At 33.6% G+C, this 20,312-nt stretch overlaps 11 protein-coding genes across 11 annotated transcripts, besides 3 other annotated features; 7 read left to right on the top strand and 4 right to left on the bottom strand. All coding sequences in view use genetic code 12, as the record gives it.

The window, feature by feature from the left end:
* Positions 1-302: 302 nt before the first annotated feature.
* Positions 303-1,889, bottom strand: FCY24 (Fcy24p; the record flags this gene model as incomplete). The annotated part of the gene is made up of 1 exon (XM_711372.1): positions 303-1,889. One exon carries the CDS (start codon positions 1,887-1,889, stop codon positions 303-305), a length of 1,587 nt encoding a protein of 528 aa, XP_716465.1.
* A 359-nt stretch (positions 1,890-2,248) lies between these two features.
* Positions 2,249-2,962, top strand: CAALFM_CR09350CA (uncharacterized protein; the record flags this gene model as incomplete). The annotated part of the gene is made up of 1 exon (XM_711371.1): positions 2,249-2,962. One exon carries the CDS (start codon positions 2,249-2,251, stop codon positions 2,960-2,962), a length of 714 nt encoding a protein of 237 aa, XP_716464.1.
* Positions 2,963-3,467: 505 nt separating this feature from the next.
* Positions 3,468-3,971, bottom strand: CAALFM_CR09340WA (E2 ubiquitin-conjugating protein; the record flags this gene model as incomplete). The annotated part of the gene is made up of 1 exon (XM_711370.1): positions 3,468-3,971. One exon carries the CDS (start codon positions 3,969-3,971, stop codon positions 3,468-3,470), a length of 504 nt encoding a protein of 167 aa, XP_716463.1.
* Positions 3,972-4,603: 632 nt separating this feature from the next.
* CAALFM_CR09330CA (uncharacterized protein) lies at positions 4,604-7,309 on the top strand (the record flags this gene model as incomplete). Its single annotated transcript, XM_711369.1, has 1 exon — positions 4,604-7,309. One exon carries the CDS (start codon positions 4,604-4,606, stop codon positions 7,307-7,309), a length of 2,706 nt encoding a protein of 901 aa, XP_716462.1.
* A 393-nt stretch (positions 7,310-7,702) lies between these two features.
* Positions 7,703-8,278, top strand: PHO88 (Pho88p; the record flags this gene model as incomplete). Its single annotated transcript, XM_711368.1, has 1 exon — positions 7,703-8,278. One exon carries the CDS (start codon positions 7,703-7,705, stop codon positions 8,276-8,278), a length of 576 nt encoding a protein of 191 aa, XP_716461.1.
* Positions 8,279-8,505: 227 nt separating this feature from the next.
* On the bottom strand, positions 8,506-10,245 carry CAALFM_CR09310WA (protein-lysine N-methyltransferase; the record flags this gene model as incomplete). Its single annotated transcript, XM_711367.1, has 1 exon — positions 8,506-10,245. The coding sequence occupies one exon, from the start codon at positions 10,243-10,245 to the stop codon at positions 8,506-8,508; it is 1,740 nt and encodes a 579-aa protein (XP_716460.1).
* Positions 10,246-10,687: 442 nt separating this feature from the next.
* On the top strand, positions 10,688-11,593 carry SCO1 (Cu-binding protein; the record flags this gene model as incomplete). The annotated part of the gene is made up of 1 exon (XM_711366.1): positions 10,688-11,593. One exon carries the CDS (start codon positions 10,688-10,690, stop codon positions 11,591-11,593), a length of 906 nt encoding a protein of 301 aa, XP_716459.1.
* A 156-nt stretch (positions 11,594-11,749) lies between these two features.
* Positions 11,750-12,769, bottom strand: THI13 (4-amino-5-hydroxymethyl-2-methylpyrimidine phosphate synthase; the record flags this gene model as incomplete). Its single annotated transcript, XM_711365.1, has 1 exon — positions 11,750-12,769. The coding sequence occupies one exon, from the start codon at positions 12,767-12,769 to the stop codon at positions 11,750-11,752; it is 1,020 nt and encodes a 339-aa protein (XP_716458.1).
* A 731-nt stretch (positions 12,770-13,500) lies between these two features.
* Positions 13,501-14,008: a long terminal repeat ((zeta-Rc) Long terminal repeat (LTR) associated with the transposon Tca7; about 508 bp long, 10-15 copies per genome).
* Positions 14,009-14,794: 786 nt separating this feature from the next.
* On the top strand, positions 14,795-16,264 carry CBP1 (Cbp1p; the record flags this gene model as incomplete). Its single annotated transcript, XM_711364.1, has 1 exon — positions 14,795-16,264. One exon carries the CDS (start codon positions 14,795-14,797, stop codon positions 16,262-16,264), a length of 1,470 nt encoding a protein of 489 aa, XP_716457.1.
* Positions 16,265-16,341: 77 nt separating this feature from the next.
* Positions 16,342-16,811: a long terminal repeat ((psi-Rc) Solo copy of the long terminal repeat (LTR) associated with the transposon Tca9; about 470 bp long, 30 copies per genome).
* Positions 16,812-17,059: a long terminal repeat ((pi-Rb) Long terminal repeat (LTR); about 280 bp long, 17 copies per genome).
* A 353-nt stretch (positions 17,060-17,412) lies between these two features.
* On the top strand, positions 17,413-17,856 carry CAALFM_CR09240CA (uncharacterized protein; the record flags this gene model as incomplete). The annotated part of the gene is made up of 1 exon (XM_711363.1): positions 17,413-17,856. The coding sequence occupies one exon, from the start codon at positions 17,413-17,415 to the stop codon at positions 17,854-17,856; it is 444 nt and encodes a 147-aa protein (XP_716456.1).
* A 385-nt stretch (positions 17,857-18,241) lies between these two features.
* On the top strand, positions 18,242-20,062 carry CAALFM_CR09230CA (uncharacterized protein; the record flags this gene model as incomplete). Its single annotated transcript, XM_711362.1, has 1 exon — positions 18,242-20,062. The coding sequence occupies one exon, from the start codon at positions 18,242-18,244 to the stop codon at positions 20,060-20,062; it is 1,821 nt and encodes a 606-aa protein (XP_716455.1).
* Between the last annotated feature and the right edge of the window lie 250 nt (positions 20,063-20,312).

Here is a 20,312-nt window from a genome sequence, read left to right as displayed (position 1 = left end):
GAATAAAGAGTTGAAGAAATGAAGATGATGATGATGATGAGAGTCAAAAATTTTTTTTTTTTTCATTTCTCAAAAATCACATTTCTTTTTTTTTTCTTTCTGCCGTTCTTAAATAGGAAATCCGACAGCCGCACAATCTACCTATTTGGACAACGTATCCCGATAACCGAAGATCAATTGAAACAAACAAATCAGAATCTTACAACGTGTTCATGCAGAATATCAATTTCAATGCGATACCCACAATAAGAATTTATAATACTTTACAAAACAAAATTCATTTTGGTTATCTACTTCTATTTTCATTTCTTCAATAGTCTCAACTCAATATATCTAAATACTGGATATGTTATAGCGGTAAATCCAAATGAAATCCACATCCCTAAATCAGCACCATATTCACCAACTTTTCTAGCAATGGGGCCTTTATAATAAACTTGATTCATTCCAATAATTGCTCCAGCGCATCCACAAAGAAATGCAAAACAAGCTGCAAGCCCCAATGTTCTACCCTTAGGGTTATTCCAATTTGTCCAATTATACATTTGTTTATAATCTCCATCAAACTCATGTTCGTGTAATTTTCTAACTTTGAAAGTAGATCGGAAAATGAAATTTTCTTCTAACAATAATGCAATATACATTGTGATCCAGTATCCTAGCATGGGTAAAAAATTACTTAAAATTGTCAGGAAATGATTTCTACCACAGACAGATAAAACAAGATAGATAATGGTGACTATAGTAGCCCATATCCATCGAGGAACATATGTCAATCTCAGATCCACTAATTGAAATTCAAATGCAACTGAATAAGTGTTCATAATATTGTTACAAATCAAGGAAATGTACAACAATACAGCAACAAATTTCCCAAATTTCCCCCAATGAGAAAATGTCCCGACAATTAACCCACCCACACCAAATTCATTGTAAGCATCATTCCATGGCTTGTATGACAAGGCGAAATTACCACATATTGTTCCTGCTATTGCGACAAATGTCGATGGCACGGCAATACCCAAAAATGTAATTAAGAATATTTGATATGAAGGGGTACTTGCAGGGTACAATATATAATAATCAGCGGCTCCACTACCCCAAGTAGCTGTGACTGAATAACAAAGAGAAAAATAACTGAGCCAATTACCCCTGAAAGTCACTTTTGAATAACCAGCGTCATTTATCAATTTATTTGATTCACCAATATAATTAGCTTTTTGACAAACAACAACATAAAACAATATACTAGCAATAAAAATTGGAATTGAAAAAACAGTTTGAAATTTTAATAACACTTTAATTCCGAAAACTGCAACAATTAAACTAATTATTGCAATAACAACAATCCCTACTGCCAATGAAATATTATGATTTATCGCAAGGAGCATTTGTCCACCCAATACACAATTGACCACTGACCATCCAATACCGCCAACAATACAAATTAATGCCACAAACTTGACCCCCCATTGCCCAAATAAAAATCTTGCCGTGACCATTTGTCGACAACCAGATTTTGGTCCCATTGTCGAACTATAAGCAGGAACAAGACAACCAATAATCATTCCTATTAATCCACTGATCATCGCATCACGTAAGTTCAAACCAAATAAAAGGGTAGGTAAGAAAAATGATGACATTGTCGTGAGTCCTCCACATGCCGACCACCAAAGACCAAGTGTTTGAATGAATAAATGCCATGTAGGGATTTTTTGACCAAGTTCAATTCGTTCTTGTTCACTTACTCTTTCAATTCCTCGGACTTCAACTCCCCATCTATCTAAATTGTAAATCCAATTGATATATTTGGGAGCACGAATATCGGTTTCATTGGAAGAAATTGTATCTTGAGATACAATTGAATTTTTACTCTCGGGGATTTCCATTTAAATGAAGATTTATTAGTAGTTAGTTAGTTTCAATTGAAAAAGAGTCTAATACATTTTTTATTTTAACAGACTTTCTTGAGTTTTAGTAAATTATTGGTATTTATTTATATTATATCATTCATCTGTTAATTAGTGAATGGGAATTCTTAGCGCATAATAATTAATTAACCATGCAGAGGTTTTTTTTTTCCCTTTTCCCTTTTTCCTTGTTCTTAATTCATATTAATAAATCTGTTTATTGTATAAGCTGATACTCTTAGACTCTAAAACCTAAGATTACAAAATATCCACAACTTGACTTCTTCAAAAAGTATTGATTATATATCTCTACTTTATTCTTCTTATCATTGCAATCAATGTCAACAACAACTATCGATAAACTTCTTGAACTGCACCAAGATTTATTTTTGCAATCAATTTCTCACCCCTTGACAAATGAATTATGTGAGGGACTGTTAGCTGACTTCAAATTATTCACTTATTTAAATCAAGACCTTAAATTTTTTCAAATTGGACTCAATTTATTTGGTAAAACATTAGCTTATTGTGATGATTCCAAATCAGCCATTATTTTGGGCAAACAAATTGGATTTATATCTACTGATGAAAATGATTATTTCACCAGAACTTTAAAAGAACTTGAACAAAATGATTTGACCAATGTATTAAATTTGAAAAACAACAAAACTTTGATCCTCCCCAAAGTTCAACAATATATTGATTATTTACAATATTTAACTTTTGAATCCAATTCTTATGTTGAAATCATTACCTTTATGTATACTATGGAAAAAGTATATCTTGGTTGGGCGGAGTATAATGTTGCTCAAAAAACAATTCCATCTAATTTACCTTATAAATATCAAGAGTGGATTAATTTACATTATGGTCCTGATTTTTCTAAATGGGTTCAATTTTTACAAAATGAAGTGGAAAGAGTGGTTAAAACTAAAGAAGATTTTATTATTTGTGAAAAATCATTTGTAAAATCTCTTGAATTGGAAATTGATTTTTTTCAAGCTTGTTATGATTATCATGAAAATCGAAACGTGCTCTTTGAATTCCAGTAAAAGGCTTAAATGGTGTTTGTGTGATTGTTTTAATAAAAGTTTCCACCGTTAATTGCATTGCTAAGACGTAGACAACTCTCTTTAGTGAATCCGAAATGAATATGCGTTTATGGCTGCAACCGTTTCTTTTGCGCATGAATATTAATTATGGCAATGCACTCAAGCATAAACCAAATAGTTTACACAACTATGACCTTAGTTCCATATCTAGATTTATGAATATCAGTATCGTTGAGTTCATAGCATAATAGGAATAACATCCTTTAGTGGTTTATAAAACATCACGCCATAAAAGCATTTAATTTTTGACATTAGTATATCTTTCTATTTTCATTACAATTTGGTCAATATTTTTTGACGAAATCTTATAAATCACAGATAAGTATTTATTATATCTACAAATGTTTCCTCTACTACATTAATCATCAATAAAAACCAACCAATGGGTAAAGCTCCTCCTAAACATGAACGAGTCAGACGCATTTACTTGCTAAAAGCCCAATCCTCATAATCCTAATGACTCCTTGACATGTTGTCTAATTTGTCGGTCATATTCAGCACGATTATCTCTCCATAATTTACAAGCATCGATATTAGCCCCACTTTCAGGATTAGGTTCTGCAAGCATAGACATGACACTCAACAAGATCTTTTCAATACTTTGCACAGGTGACCATCTTTCCTCTGGTCGTTCATATTGATTTGGATCTTCACCAGGAGGATGTAAAATCGAAATACAAACGGTTCCATCAGCATAAATATTTGGATGTAACAATGGTGGATCAAACTTTAATGTAGGTGGTGATAATGGGTAATCTTTAGGGAAAGTCAATACTGCTGGGAATACTCCATTTTCATATGGAGTATCGGATGGTCCTTCTAATAAACATTCCCATTTGTATAAATTATCTTCACTCACTGGTCCTGCGATTATCCCAGGTGGTGGGTCCCTTGATAATTGTTGATACTCTTTTAGTAAACGTTTTTGAGCAGTAGAACGTGGGGGCATGAGTGGTGAATGAGCTGTGTGGTGGTAGTATTATCGAAAAAAGTGATCCAATATTGTGTTTCTAATGTGTGCGTGATCAATTTATTTATATTTTTTTTCTTCTTCTTCTTTAGTCGTTGTTGTGTCGTCCTCGTCGTTTCGCATTCGGAAAATCTAGTTGTTGGGTGGAATTCTATACTCCTGATTTGATAAACAAGATATATTAATTAGTCAATACTATTTTTTATCCCCCCTATTGCCGAGATATACGAAATGTGTAAATTACGATATTATCAAAAAATGACTTTACATTGATATAGAATAAGTGGAATGTTGGATTGATGTAATTGCGTCGACTCTCGTATTCAATTAAAACGTACTGGTCGACTCAATTGTCTCGTGCCACACAGACGCGGGAAAAAAAATCGATCTCCAAGCCCAACTTTGAAATTGTTACTTGTTTTTTTGTTGTGGACAACGCAACAACGACAACAACATCCACACCACAATTTTTTTTCACACACACACTCTCTCCACCGAAATCAAACCCATAAATTCAATTGAAATTTTTCACTCTCTTTTTGATTTCCTTCATTTTCTTTCTAAATCATCATATTTTAATACGAAGCCTCCCCCCCTCCCCCATTCCATATATGTCAGTGTTTGTAGCAAAAGTTAAGAATGTTTTGAGTGGAGACTCTGTTGTTTTAACACCATCAAAAACTTCTCAATTCCCACCTCCAGAAAGACTCCTCACTTTAGAACACGTTAGACCAATTGATGAATTCGAATCAAAAGAATATTTACGTCAATTATTAATTGGTAAAGAGATCAAATTCAAAGTCTCGGCCAAGATTGCCAATAGAGAATTTGGTGATATTTCATCTCCAATTTTTAAATCTTTGATTGAATATTTATTAGCTCAAGGTTATGTTAAATTAAGAGACAATGTCAATGCTGATACTGATGATTACATTTATGAATTAAAAGAAATTGAAAATGGGGCAAGAATAAAACAAACTGGATTATGGTCCGACAAAGTCAAACCAGTGGAAACTGTCCCACTTACTCAAGACGTCATTTCAAAATCCCAGAAAACCCCCGTGAAAGTCATTGTCGAAAAAGTTATCAGTGGAGATAGAGTTGTTGGACGTTTAATTTTAAACAAAAAACAACAGACACAATCCACTACTTTATTATTAGCTGGTTTGAAAACCCCAAGAACTGACGACACCACACAGCCTCCACACATTGTGAAAGTTGCCCAACAAGCCAAACAGTTTGTTGAAGACAAGTTATTAACTACCAAAGCAGAATTAACTTGTTCAATTATTGGAGAAAGTCAAACTGGCGTTCCAATTGCCATTATAAATCATCCTTCTGGTAACAATATCCATGAAAAATTATTGGAATTGGGTTATGCTGAAGTGGTTGATTGGCAATCCACTTTAGTAGGGTCAAGCACCATGAGTGTTTTGAGAAAGGCAGAACAGACTGCAAAGGCATTAGGAAAAGGGATCTATGCCAATGCCACTATCACCAGAAAATCCGTACCAGGAACTTCGGGATCCAAATTGAAACCAGGAAACACAATTGAAAATGTCACTATTGCCAAAGTCATCAATGCTGATACTTTGTTGATTAGATTACCACATTCGGATGAAGAAGTTACCGTTCAATTGGCATCAATTAGAGCGCCAAAACCAAACGATACAACTGTTACCACGGATTCGGCTAAACAACAAGCATTGGTTGCAACTGCCAGAGAATTCGTTAGAAACCAAGTGATTGGTAAACAAGGTACATTGTATATTGATGGGTACAGAGACGCTAACAAAGAACTAGGTTTAGAAGCCAGATTATTAGTTAGTTTTAAATTTGGAAACACAGATCTTTCAGAATTGATTGTGAGCAATGGGTTTGGCACTGTTATCAAACACAATAAGGCTACTCAACATGAACGTTCAATGAATTGGGATAAATTGATTGAATTGGAAGAAGAAGCTAAAAAATCATCCAAAAAAGGTATTTATGGAGACTTGAACAAAGTTCTTACTGTTGGTACTAGAATAATCGATGCTTCTGAAAATTTCACTAAAGCTAAAACTTTTTTCAATGGATTTAAACAAAAGGGAAGAATCAGTGGGTATTACGTTGAATTTATTCCTTCAATCAGTCGTGTTAAATTGTTTAACCCAAAGGAAGGATTGAAATTGACTTTAATTTTGGGTGGATTGTCCAACAACAAGAGCGATTCATTGAATGACGAAGGTGTCAAATATTTGAACAAAAGATTTTTACAAAGACCAGTTGAATTTGAGATTTATGATACTGATAAATTAGGAGGATTTATTGGTAATTTATATCCTAATGCCAACGCCTTGTCTCCAATTCAACAACAATTATTAGAACAAGGTTTAGTTAAAATTCATGAATTTGCTGTCAATTCCAATCCTGCTGCCAGTGCATTGATTAAAGCCGAAGACGATGCTAGAAACGCCAGAAAAGGTATTTGGAACGATTATGATCCTGCCAGAGTTGAAAAAGAATTGGCAGAATCAACTGCTAAATTGGAATCCGTCAACCTTGCTGCATCTAAACCAAAATTCTTTGATATTGAAGTTGTCGACGTTGAACCAACCACTGGTGTTTTATCTTTCCATTTGTTAGATTCTACCACCACCCAAAATTTTGCTCAGTTCAAACAAGCTTTCCAACAATTTCATAGTCAAATGCCAAGTGCATCTCAATCTTCTTCTAATGACTTGCCATTTAATTTGGTTAAACCTCCTAAGAAGAACGATTTAGTATCTGCCAAATTCTCTGAAAATGGTAAATTCTACCGAGCCAAAGTGATCAATTTCGATAAATCTACTGGTAAATACGAGGTGAAACATTTGGATTTTGGAAATATTGATAAAGTTCCATTAAGCTCTTTACGTTCTTTACCAGAAAAATTTGGATTTTCCCAGTATCCTGTTTTTGCCCATACTACAACTTTACAAAATTTGAGATTACCACCATCTAAGCCAACCGACTATTTGACTGATAGTATTTATGCATTAGAAGATTTGGTTTACGATAAGAAATTGGTTATCAGTGCATTACCTGGAGAGTCAGAAGCTGAATATGAAGGTGTATTATACGACGCTGAACAAAGTTTGAAAGACTCTTCATACACTATCAATAAACAACTTGTCCAAGATGGTTGGGCTATTGTTGACAACAAGGTAGTGAAACCAGCAGTAAAAGAATATGTTGCCGAATTGATAGCTATTCAACGTGAAGCCAAATCCAACCATTTAGGTTGTTGGGAATTTGGTGACGTTTCATTCGATGAAGATAGTTTATTAGCATAAAAAAAAGTTGAAAATTATGTATATAATAGCAGCAGTCGTGTGAGATATATACGAATGATAATGTACAATATTATGTCGTCGTACATAGTGGAAATTCTCCCAACCTTTTTTTTTTCTGAATTTGGTAGCGAGTAGTAGTAGTTTGTTGGCGGGGGAACAAGCGTGTCCTTTTTTTTAAAATATCAACACATTACGACATTTTGCCAGCATCGGGACATTTTTTGATCTTTCTTTTTTTTTTTTTGCCTTTCTGTATTTTTTTTTTCAACAATTTTTTTTTACGTTTTTCAACAATTTTGTTTTACTGATTTTTTTTTGGAAGCTTTCTTCTTTCTTCAATACTTGTTTGAACTGTCCCATCGTTGTTAAATAACATTCACCTTCACCTAAGCCATGAACCCCGCTGTTTCCAATATTGTTATCATGCTTGTTTTGATGCAAGTAGCCAAAAAATTAGATTTTGAAGATCCAACTATTTTGTTCTACACCAGAGCCGCTTATCTTGGATGTCAAGCTTTAACATTTTTGATTTATTTCCTTGTTAGATACAAGATTAATGCCAAGAATGATTTGACTACTTTGAAATATGTTGAACCAGCTAACCCAATGTCTGGTCAAACTGAACCAAGAGCTGTTGTTACCACTGTCAAGGAATACGATTTACAACAAGTCAACCAGCAAATTAAAGGTATCTTTACCGGGTTAGCCATGATGTCATTTATGCATTTATACATGAAATACACCAACCCATTGTTCATGCAAAGTATTTCATCTTTGAAAAGTGCTTTGGAATCAAACATTGTCAAAATTCACTTATTTGGTGTTCCAGCTTCTGGTGATTTGAAAAGACCATTCAAATCTGCTCCAGGATTCTTGGAAGCCTTAACTGGTGCTGGTGGTGTTCAAACCGATAAAGCATCTGTTGAAAGTGCTGAAACTGCCGGTGCTGGTGGTATTAAACAAGATTAGAGAGAATTGTTATTGAAATTTTTTAAAACATAATATACAACAAGAAAAAAAGAGTCTCACAATTACAGATTAACGAAGTTTTTTTTTTAAACACCTTTACTTATACGTTATGCTTTAGTAGGGGAGATTGAAAAAGGAAGAAAGAAAATGTATTAGTAGTTTCTTGGAATAAACCTCTAATTGTTACTAGTAATTAATTCTATAATATTGTATTATACGATCCTATTTTAAGAATAAGTTTGTTCGACTAATATACACTCTTGTTCTTTACCCCTGACAAATCCAACCAAATCTAATAATTTTGCAGCAATTATAAACTCACTTAGGGTCCATTGTCCCTTACCGTAAATTTCAGGAATTTGCACAGATAAATCAGGAATCAAGTTCTCATATATTGGTTTGTAGTTGAGTACTTCTTGTGCAGAAATGTCTGTGTTTTTTCTTAATTTTACAAATAAATCATGAATCCACATTGGTAAACACTCTGAGTCATTGGTGTATTGATCGCGATTATAACAACGGATCAACCACAATAACCAGCATTGATCCTGAAATTGCGACTCTAATACTGCATCGTAATCAGCGAATCCCAAAAATAACATTGATTGTTGGAACTTGCAATCTTTTTTGAAAACATTTTTCAATGTAGTTAAATGCGTCTTTTCATCCTTTAATATTTCCTTTTCCATTCTTTTGATACTCTTTATAGCCGATGTAAATATTTTGAATTGAGATTCAATATACCATAGAATATACTTATGCTTTTGCGAGTCCTGAGGCACATCAAGTTTAAGCAAGTTTTTTTTAGTCTCCAAAGCGGCACGTAAATGATTTAAACCTGATAATTTCATACGCAATGTAATTCCCGTTTCCCATTCATTTTGAACTAAAAATTGGAATGTTTCAATCAAGTTGCTTGGTATATTTTCATTATTAATAAAGAACAAAACGCCATCTTGATGCTTTGTTTCTGCAGTAGAGGGGGCATCATTTGCAACTACTGAATTGGTGTAATCATCTATAGTTGGTAATTTAATACCATACTCTTCAATGGCTTTGATCTTCTCTTCGGGCATTTTGATCTTCAACGCAACCGAATCTTGCAGATTATTTTCAATACAAAACCCATAGGCCAATAACAATTCTTCATTGCCCTTTAAACCATAGTTGTTAAAAATTTCCTTCCCGGGTACTATCGATTCTGAACTAAACTTAAAATAATTGTCGGAAACATCCCAATGTACTTTACTCTTGGAATTATGATTTAACAAGTCCACAACTGGTAAAAGCATAGCACTATCTTGTTTGTTATTTTTATCAATCAAATATGCTGGGAAAGATCTACTTTTTAAAATCAACGAAGCCCATAAATAATTTGGGAAACTAGTCCAATTCTCAATATTTTCATCATTTAAATACTTATTCAAGTCATCATCGGTATAGAACTTATACTCATAGTAGAACTTCATATTAATGTAATGTTGTTCAGGTTTGGGAAGATCGTCATGTAAGGCATTGATTGCCTTCCACCATTCCTCCACCAACGTAACCAAATTTTCCTTTAAAGAGTTCCCCAAGTTTGTTCCCTGTAAATAAGATTTATCATTTGCTGACCATGTATATGGTGAATCGATTTCTGACAAAGAGGGCAACAAGTTCAAATACGGATAAAAGAATGAATTGCCATTCAATCTTTCATGACATAAGTGCAATTTTAATATTGAGTTGTCATTAATGTCGGTATTTTTCAACAGTTTTGAGAATTCTTTGAATGCAGTTTGTGGAGTAATAATTAATTTTGATGGGATACTGATAGGACAAAAGGGTGAATCTGGTACTTTATTTCCTTTGTAGATGGCACCAATATAGTTCTTTGATATTTCTTTGAATTCAACATCTGGGGATATTTGAGCACCATTCAGCTCAGCCCATTTTAATAATTTATTTATCAGCTCTATTTTAGTCATGACTTGGTAAAATTGTATCTAAGATGGATTGGGAAAAGTGACAATTTATTGCCTTCTACAATTTTTTTTCTGACTAGACTCTTCTCCCTTCCATACGTCTCGGTTCTTGATTTTTCAAAAATGTTTACAACAAAACAAGAAGTACATTAAAGAGTTGAATCTCTTAACGATGATATTGTTTTTAACCTAGTTTATTATTCTTCTAATAGATATATTTCCAGCTTTACCTATGATACATCTACTACTTGTTGGAGGGTTGCAAAACAATAAAGTTGTAAAGTCGTGTATACTGTTAAAAATAGACCAATTCATGATTTTTATATAGACATCAAAATTCCGCATTCAAGTGTCTCATCAACCCACTTTTTTTTTTTCCTACTCTTTCTTAGACTTGGGTATAAGACAAACCCCGTGAAAAAGAACATATATCCCCCACACACAAATGTTATCTAGGCTTGCTTTAAGGTCTACCATTAGATCAGGGACTATATTACAATCAAGTCGTTTGTTTAGTGTTTCTACTGGAAGATCACAAGAACAACAACCCCAAAAATCGACCAATAATGAACCAGCTGCCAAACCAAAGAAAAGACCATTGAGTAGAGTCGCTATTGGTGGTTCTTCAGACCACAATAAAAAAGGTTTTGGAATGTCAGTCGAGTTTGCTACATGGAAAGCTGTCCTCCTTTTGTTGACAGTAGGTGGATTAGGTGCATATTACTTTCAAAAAGAAAAGGAGAGATTACACAAAAGACGAGAAATGGAAGCTAACAAGTCCATTGGTACTCCATTGATTGGTGGTCCATTTACGTTGCAAGATACCAAGGGTAATAAATTTACGGAGCAAAACTTGGTTGACCCTAACAACAAAAGATTTTCTATTTTGTATTTTGGATTCACTCATTGTCCAGATGTATGTCCTGAAGAATTGGATAAATTGGGGGATATGTTGGACAAATTGGCCAAAGATGGTATTCCTATACAACCAGTATTTATCACATGTGATCCTGCTAGAGATACCCCTGAAGTTCTTGATGCGTACTTAAAGGACTTCCATCCAGGTATAATTGGGTTGACAGGTACATTTGAACAAGTCAAGAATACATGTAAAAAATTCAGAGTGTATTTCTCAACACCACCGGATGTCAAACCAGGTCAAGATTACTTGGTCGACCATCTGATTTTCTTTTATTTGATTGATCCCGAAGGTAATTTTGTTGATGTTATTGGCAGAGAATCCGAAGCTCTTGAGAGTGCAACAAAAATTGCCAAATATTCGGATGCTTTCATTCCAGAGAAGGAGAGAGTACAGAAGAAGGAGGGGATCTTTGGATTCCTTTATAAATAGAGATGATTGAAAACTTTCTTGTAAATATATATATGGTATTTCCGTGGAAAATACATATCTTTGTTTCTTACTAATTTTCTAATAATATCGTATAAATCAAACAACGAAATACACATTGCTATGTAGATGAAAAAAAAAAAGAAAGAAAGAAATTCCTTAGGCAAGAACCAATCTTTTATAACCACCACATGTTTTACATTCTTCTTGGTGTTTAAGCATCAAATCTTGTGCTTTTTCAGGATCATCAACTTCTTTAGGTTCTGGCCATGAAAGATATTCATTCGTGTAATTTGGAACGTAATTTTCAGGTAAAATATCCAATCTCTTACCATAATTGTTAACCTTTCTCCAATCACGATGAACGTTGTACAAGGACTCAGAAAAGTAGGCGTAACATCTTTGGAACTTCTTGGTGTTCAAGTCTGTTTGCATAGTTGGTTTGAAATTACCATATTCAGCCCAAGCCTCACGTGGGTGGGCCAACATATAATCAGTGGCTCTCTTAATTGCTTTCAAAAACTTTTTAACTGCTTGTGAGTTTTCAGCAATGAATTTATCGTTGGCAATGTATAAGATTGTACAAAAGCAGCAACAACCCAATTCTGCCAATTTATCGATTCTTAACATCTTAGCGTCGTTTGAATCTTTCCCTTGTTCTTTCAAAGCTTCTTCTAATTCCACTTGTTGAATACATTCAATTCCAATACCACAATCGATAGTTCCTTCTAAAATATACTTTGCCACATTCATACCACATCGAACGGCAACATAATCATCAGGTGTCATACCATAATGTTTAGTCAATTCATCAACTTGAATTTTACCAAACTCACCAACATAACCAATTCTTTTACCTTTCAAGGATTGGAAATCAGAAGTGATACCAGATCCCTCCAAATAACATATACCGGTGAATGGTTCGTCTAATAAAGATCCAATTGATGTTACTGGGAGTCCTCTAGCTTTGGCGGCCAATGTGTGAACCATTGCCTTCAAACCCATGTCAACTTTACCGGATCCCACCAATTCAGTAACATCAGATGGATTGGAGGGCTCCAAGATAGCAATATCAAGATTCTCATCTTTGAAATAACCTTTGATGTTAGCCAAATACACTGGAATATGATATGGAGCAGCTTCCCAATTCAATAAAAATGTGATTTTGTTAGTAGACATTTTGTAATCCTCTTGATTGATTGATCAAATGATATTGAGTGTTACTTTATCTGAACAATTGGGGATTGTTGGCTGTATTTATAGTATAGGATCTACCAGTAAACGGTTGATTTAAACGCATAGCAAATTATAATATGTTTGGGTTTCAATACCCGACAAATCCAATTGTAGTCAAAATCAATGGGGTTCATAATAGCATATTCAAATATCCTCCTCTTTTGGCAGATATGAGTTTTAGGGGGGAGGGGGTTACCAATTATAATCACAAGAACCTGTTAATCGCATGAATTTGGATATAAACTTTTTTTTTTCCCTTAATTTCCATTTCATTATATCGGCAATTTGATACAAATGGATTCATATACGCATGTCAATAGCAAAAAAATACCTCATATTTGCTATTGCATTAAAAGGGGTTTACCTCAGTAAGCAGATTAATAATTAATTATCAATTGATGAAACATTTTATACACATAGAAAGCCATTCGTAGACAGATAACACGTTTTGTATATGCAACTGTTGATCTCCGGTAAACCTAGGGTAGCATTAAACTCTTAACCTTCCATCAATATTATAGTACCGATTAGCAATTCAAATCGGTGAAATGTTCTTTATTGTGTCATTTGAATCGGTTATTCGTTCATAGATTTGTAAAACACTGTTACAAGTGTGTAGTGGGAGTTTGGACGGTAGTGTATATTGGCTACATAGATGATTATATAATCAATGCTGTTGTGGGTTAGCTCCTTGAGTTTGATCTGCCATTATTGTACTGGCTTGATCTAGACTAATGAAAGTGTTTCCTGTATTATTAGTAGAGTTTAAATAATCTGATTCTGACATACTATACTGTAGTGCTTTCAAATATACTAGCAACTACCAACTTATATTATAAATATAATCGTTAATCTCTATATATGAAACCATCAATAGATTTCTAGTGGTTAGTCTCTAAAGGGGATTTTACACATATTTATAATCCACCCTTTCTCTTTCTAACACACTCTCTGTTTTATCCTTAATAGGAATCAATCTTAATACAATAATTTAATACGGTAGTTAGTTGGTTTTCACTAATCAATTAACTCAACCTAACACTTTAATTTAACAATAACAATAGTAGTCAACAGCAATAACTGTATTAACAATAACTATATTAAGGTAGTTAACCTGTGCGCAATATAACCTTATTAGGCTTTCCACACTAATCAAGAATTAGCATTAGCTATATTATAACAAATGTTAGTTCTAGCTAAACGAGTCCACGAGAACATTAATTAGTTAAGTCGTTATTCCCAGTCCAATCCCAGTAGTCAATGAACACAAGTCGGAGGCTTCACTTTGCCATTCGCTGTTAACTCGCTGGATGCAATTTGCCGTTGCAACTATATGCAGTACTCAACGTCACCATCGTAACAAACACCAATTGGTTAAACGATGTTTTGTTACCTTTTCCTCAGACGATAGGGAAACACACTAGTAAAATCTTAGAGGGGATTAGTTTGTTTTGCCGTATTGAATTGTCACGCCATCATTTTTCTTGGCATTCTCATCCAAAGATATATATGAAGGCACACCCCACATGATGAACGTAGAATTTGTTCATACTTTTATTCTACATAGTTGTTTCACAATAAATAATTTAACAAATGTTTGAAATAGCGCAATCTATTCTTATCAAAAACTAAATGGTAATGTTAATTCAATATAAATTGTATATATTCAAATTAAAAAATGTAGGTTAATTTGTAATAGTTGATTGTCGTCAAAAAACATATGTAAAACTAAATAGAAATATTCTTTAGGTGACATATTTATTAACAATAAATAGTCGTGTAAAATAGAACAAAATATAAGAAATGTCACAAAACAACATAAATTGGTAATCGAGAAATAATCTCCGAGATTTATTGCGGAACCAGCAAAAATGGTTTTTAGACGAATATATAATGCTTCGTCAATCCAATCTTTTTTGAAAAAAAATTACATATCACCACACTCTTTAATTTCACATTTGCTCCCCAATGTCAAGGACAAAATCTACAAAGGTCCTAATTATTGGGGCCGGGGTTTCTGGATTAAAAGCTGCAGAAACAATATTGTCGAAATCATTTTTAACAGGTGACGACGTTTTAGTGGTTGAAGCCCAAAATCGAATTGGTGGCAGATTAAAAACAACAGACACTTCTCAATCTAAACTAGGAATAAATTATGATTTAGGGGCATCGTGGTTTCATGATTCATTGAACAATATAGTATTGAATCATATGATTAACGATGGTTTGTTAGATGATGAGAAAGATGTCTATTTTGATGACAAGGATCTTAAAACTTTTTCTAGTACTGGAGAAGTACCTATTGTGGACAAGAAACTAAACAGAGTATTAGAAGACATTGAAAAGTATATTCAATTGTATTTCAATCGGAATTTAGGTGTTCCCGATTTATCCTTGCGAGACATTGTTGCACAATATTTTGAAAAATATAATCGGTTGATTACTGAAGAGCAACGTGAATATTGTGGAAGGATGATGAGGTATTTGGAATTTTGGTTTGGAATTAGTTGGGATAGAATTAGTGGCAAATATGCTGTAACAACTCATCAAGGAAGAAACTTGTTAAATAAAAAAGGATATGGCTATTTAGTCGAGAGTTTGGCCAAAAGGATACCAGAATCTTCTTTGTTATTAGAAGAACCGGTAAACAAAATCATCAGGAATAATAAAGACGCTGGCAAGAGGGTATTGGTTGAAACTATAAACGGATTACAAATATTTTGTGACTATTTGATCGTCACAGTTCCTCAATCAATTCTACTGTTGGAAGAAAGCTCACCCTATAGCATTAAATGGGAACCAAAATTGCCACAAAGATTAGTGGAGTCAATAAATTCAATACATTTTGGGGCTTTGGGTAAAGTAATCTTTGAGTTTGACAGAATATTCTGGGACAATTCTAAAGATAGATTTCAGATTATAGCTGATCACACAGATGGTGATTTATCTCGCGAATTGACAGAGTTACCGAAACCATTTACATATCCCTTGTTTGCTGTAAATTTTGGCCGTGTTCATAACGGGAAAGCAAGTCTAGTAATACTTACCCAAGCACCTTTGACAAATTATCTCGAGACCCATCCTGATCAAGCTTGGCAATATTATCAACCAATGTTGCAGAAACTCTCCATTAATGATGAGCCGATTCCTGATCCAATCAACACAATAGTCACCGATTGGACAACGAACCCATATATCCGTGGCTCTTATTCAACAATGTACACCAACGATGATCCAAGTGATTTAATAATTAGTTTATCAGGTGACTTTGAAGATTTGGGGATCCTGGAACCTTACATTAAGTTTGCTGGAGAGCACACAACTTCAGAAGGTACTGGATGTGTACATGGTGCCTATATGAGTGGTATTTATGCTGCTGATTGTATTTTAGAAAACATCTTTCGTAACGATGTTACTGGTTATACCATTATCGGTTAACACACTACTATTGCGATGGCGTCCTCGCACATCCACCTTTGTTGTTTCGTAACATTTCTATATTTTTGGTTTATTTTTGTCGTAGAGTAGCAACAAATCTTTCCAATGATTGGTATTTGTGCGACTCTGCACGACATGTGTTTTCGTGCATTTAAATTGTTTATTCAAAATTCAAGACATATGCAGATAGTACACAAATTAAGAGTTTGGTATAAAAGGAATAAGAAATGTCAAATATTTTATATAGTTATATATTTTAATTATGGGAAATTAAACGTTTATTCTGTTCTATAAGATTTAACCGTAGAGATTACATTTAAAGCCTATGGTCCAAATCTAAAAGATACTACAAATTCACTATGTCACATACTTAAATCAAATTCATCAAGCACCATTGCCTACACAGATTTAGAACGGGCTATATCATCATTTAAATCAGACATTACTAATTTACGCTAAGGTGTTAGCTTAATGGACCAACTACTTTAAATTAAATTGGTAATGCAATCTGTTCTTTATTTGAGTCGAATGCCACGACTATACAACAATTTTACACAACTATTTATCATTTATAAAGACGCTTATTCAAAAATACTTTTATATAATTTTATATATGTTTCTTTTTAACCATCTACAATTTTATACTTGAATATAACATATTTTATATTTAATTGATATTGCTATTTAGTTTGTGCTCAGAATAGACCCGCTATTTCAAACTGAATACTATATTACGTTCCCAAAGATAATCTGTGTTGTTTGCGTAAGAAATTCAGAGGATCCGACCGAACATCACCTTACCATACTATAAATATGGGTGCTCGCCACCTCTACTTACGTAGTTCTATACTTTTACTCTTCATACGACTATTCGCATTTTCCCCAAATACACATGCCTAAAGGACTTATGCCCTGTCAGGCCTATGACAACATCAATGTAGATAAATAGAAATTGTATCGTTTCTCGAATCATCAAGAAGGTACTAGAAACTCAAATATAGAGCGGAGTCCATCGGAAAAAAAAATTATTTAATTTCATTCATTCATCCACCACTCCTTATTTATCACAAACTCTTTTTTTTATCTCTTTTTCTTCTCCTTCTTTACTTATTAGTCAGAAGTAGCTAAATAACAACTTCATCGAAATAATGTCTGCCCAACCATTCAGTGCCGAAAATGCCGATAACTTAGAAGAAATCGAAATGCAATTTGCTGTCAAAGCAGTCCAACAAGCTGAAACTTACTGGTCCTTATTAGAAAAGATTCCTGGATCTAAATTGAAGTTAACCAAACATGATGATGATATATTTAATCAATTACTTGAAGATTTCCCTGAATTTAAAGAACCAAGCAATGTTGCCGTTATTCGTGAAGAAGATATGAAAAGCACCTCAGGTAAAGCTAGATGGAGAGCTTTCTGTGAAAAATTCAATGAAATAGAAGACTACAACTTTGGTACATTGCTCAGGTTGAAAGCCAATGAAGAATATTCACAAGATGGAACCATGTTTGCCGTTAGAATTCAATTTTATGCTATTGAAATTGCTAGAAACAGATATGGTTTGAATGACTGGATTTCTAAGAAAGAATAAAACAAATAGATTAATAGATAATGAACATATATATTGGATAAATGAACTATGTACGTTTCTCTAAAAGTGTAGCCTTATACTTTTTGGTTAGGTATGAAGAAGTTAGAGTATCACACTTTCTTCGTGGCAACTTTACCACCACGAACAACAGCGTTTTGAAGTTTTTTTTTTCTTAGTACCTGGTCTCGTTAAGGCCAAGTGGCTTGCAAGAATTTGATTTTGGTTCCACGTATTCTCTCGGTTGAATTACCAAGATCAAACAAATTCAAAAATCAAATTTAGAACTAAAAGGAAAAAACAATAATACTCTGACAACGAATCAATCTAACCCCCCTACAATCCAATCATTCGATCTCAATATTATTTAATAGATGATTCATTAATAATGCCACCATTCAAATTGAGAAGTAGAAGCAACAGTAGCAGTAGTTCAAATCCGCAAACTCAATGGTATAATAATAAAAACCAGAACCAACCCTCAATGTCAGAACCGACTTATACGTTACCAGGCGTTATAAACTATCTAACATCTGAATTCACCAAGTTGGAACAATTTAAAATTGTAAACAATTTAGAGCGAAGTGAGATGAAATTCAAAATTAAGGAATTGGAAGGGGAAATTAAAAGTTTAACATTCACAAATAAATTACAAAAGAAGACAATTGAAAGATTGCAGACAGAAAACAAAAAGCTAAGACTGAGACTAAACGAAGAAGAAGTCGAAGAAGTCATTATGACTCCATCACCCGAAGAACTAGCAAAAATGTCCAAGATTGATTTACAGACGATTAAGAGAACAAGAGAGCGGTTGGCTAATTCGATGAAGGAAATTGTAACATTATTAAAACCACCTACTTTAGAACCAAGTATTTCATTGGCAAAAACTAGTAAAAATACGAATGATCTAGAATCTTTATTGGATAAACCTGAGATCAACAAGGCAGACGACTTTAATTTCAATGTTAAACCATATAGTTTTGAAAGCAAGGATTATGAATCACCAGTTAGAAACCCAAGTTCCCTAATTTCCCAGTATTTCAACAGTAATACCGACCTTAAGGAGATTTCTAAAGAAAAGAAAAAGGCTGAAATGGAAAACGACAGTATCGTTGATGATGACGAGATCTTAGACGCAGAATTAGAAGATGTTTTGGAAAAAGCCATTTCAGAAACAAGTGATTCGGCAACAATTGTACTCAATGATGACGATGATCCTCTTGCTGATTTGAATGATGATGATTTTTCACTTGATGATAGCCCACAAGAGAGAAGTCAAATCAATAATAACAACAATAATAATAATGATGATGATGATCTTGATTTTGAAGATAAGCTATCGTCATTCCCACTGTTAGTATCTCCACTGTTAGTACTTCCACTGTTAGTACCTCCTCCGTTAAAATCCCCACAGTTACAACCCCCACAGTTAGAACCCCCAGTGTTAGAGCCCCAAGTTTCAAGCTCAATCTCAAGTTCAAGTAAGAAAAATAAAGAGGAAGAAGGTGGCTATGACCATTTAGACGTGTACTATCATGATCCAAACACAATTTATTTGAGGTCCATGAAAGATACAACCAAAAAGGAAGTTAAATTGGACATGCTTTTGGATGGCAAACTTGCTTCGACGCAAAAATTTGAAATGGAAACATCAGCGCAAGATATTGCTGATATACTCCCTATAGATGTACCTGATACACTTTTAATAGTTAAAAAGAATGGTGATGTCAAAAGTATGGTATTTGAACTAGGTAATGGCAAAGAACACACCATAATGTCTGTCAAGTCAGACTTCAAGGACATTGAATCATGTGGATTAACTGAGTTCACAGTAAAGATGGATGATACATACAAATATTATGGATTGTGTATTTCAGGGAAGTCTTCCTCGAATCGAAAATTCCTACTGAAGATATATGAGTTAAGTTATGATTTGTCGAATCGAGCAGTCACATCTAAGGAAATAGGCAGTTACAATAAAAAGTTTTTAACAAAGGGCAAACCAGCAGATGAAGTACACTTTGCTGGATGGATCAATAATGCTAAAGTTGACTCTTTGGTGGACATTCTTGAAGCTGATAAAGATCCAAAAAGCAGCATATCGGGTGATGATTTGACTCTTTTGCCATATGAGGTATTATACGATGTTGATGGAAAGACAATCAAATTGAATATAGTTCTGAAGCAAGTTTTGGAAATTTTAGCTTAGGTATTTTTAATTAATTAATATAATTGGTTTTTGGCATTGTTTTGTGTGCTTGTGCATACTCTTCTCCTTATACTATTAGATTTACTAATAAACAATACTACATCAAACATGTTTATAGGTGTTTGTTATACTAATTTATTATTGGAAAACTACCAAATATAATATAAATATATGTGACATTGCGCTAAGGTACTCAATTTGGTGGCACATTCTCATTTACACGACTTGTATGTAGTTTCTTATTTTTGGA

Source organism: Candida albicans, chromosome R, assembly GCF_000182965.3.
Source record: "Candida albicans SC5314 chromosome R, complete sequence".
Lineage (NCBI taxonomy): Eukaryota > Fungi > Ascomycota > Pichiomycetes > Serinales > Debaryomycetaceae > Candida > Candida albicans.
This window is presented reverse-complemented; position numbering and strand designations above follow the sequence as displayed.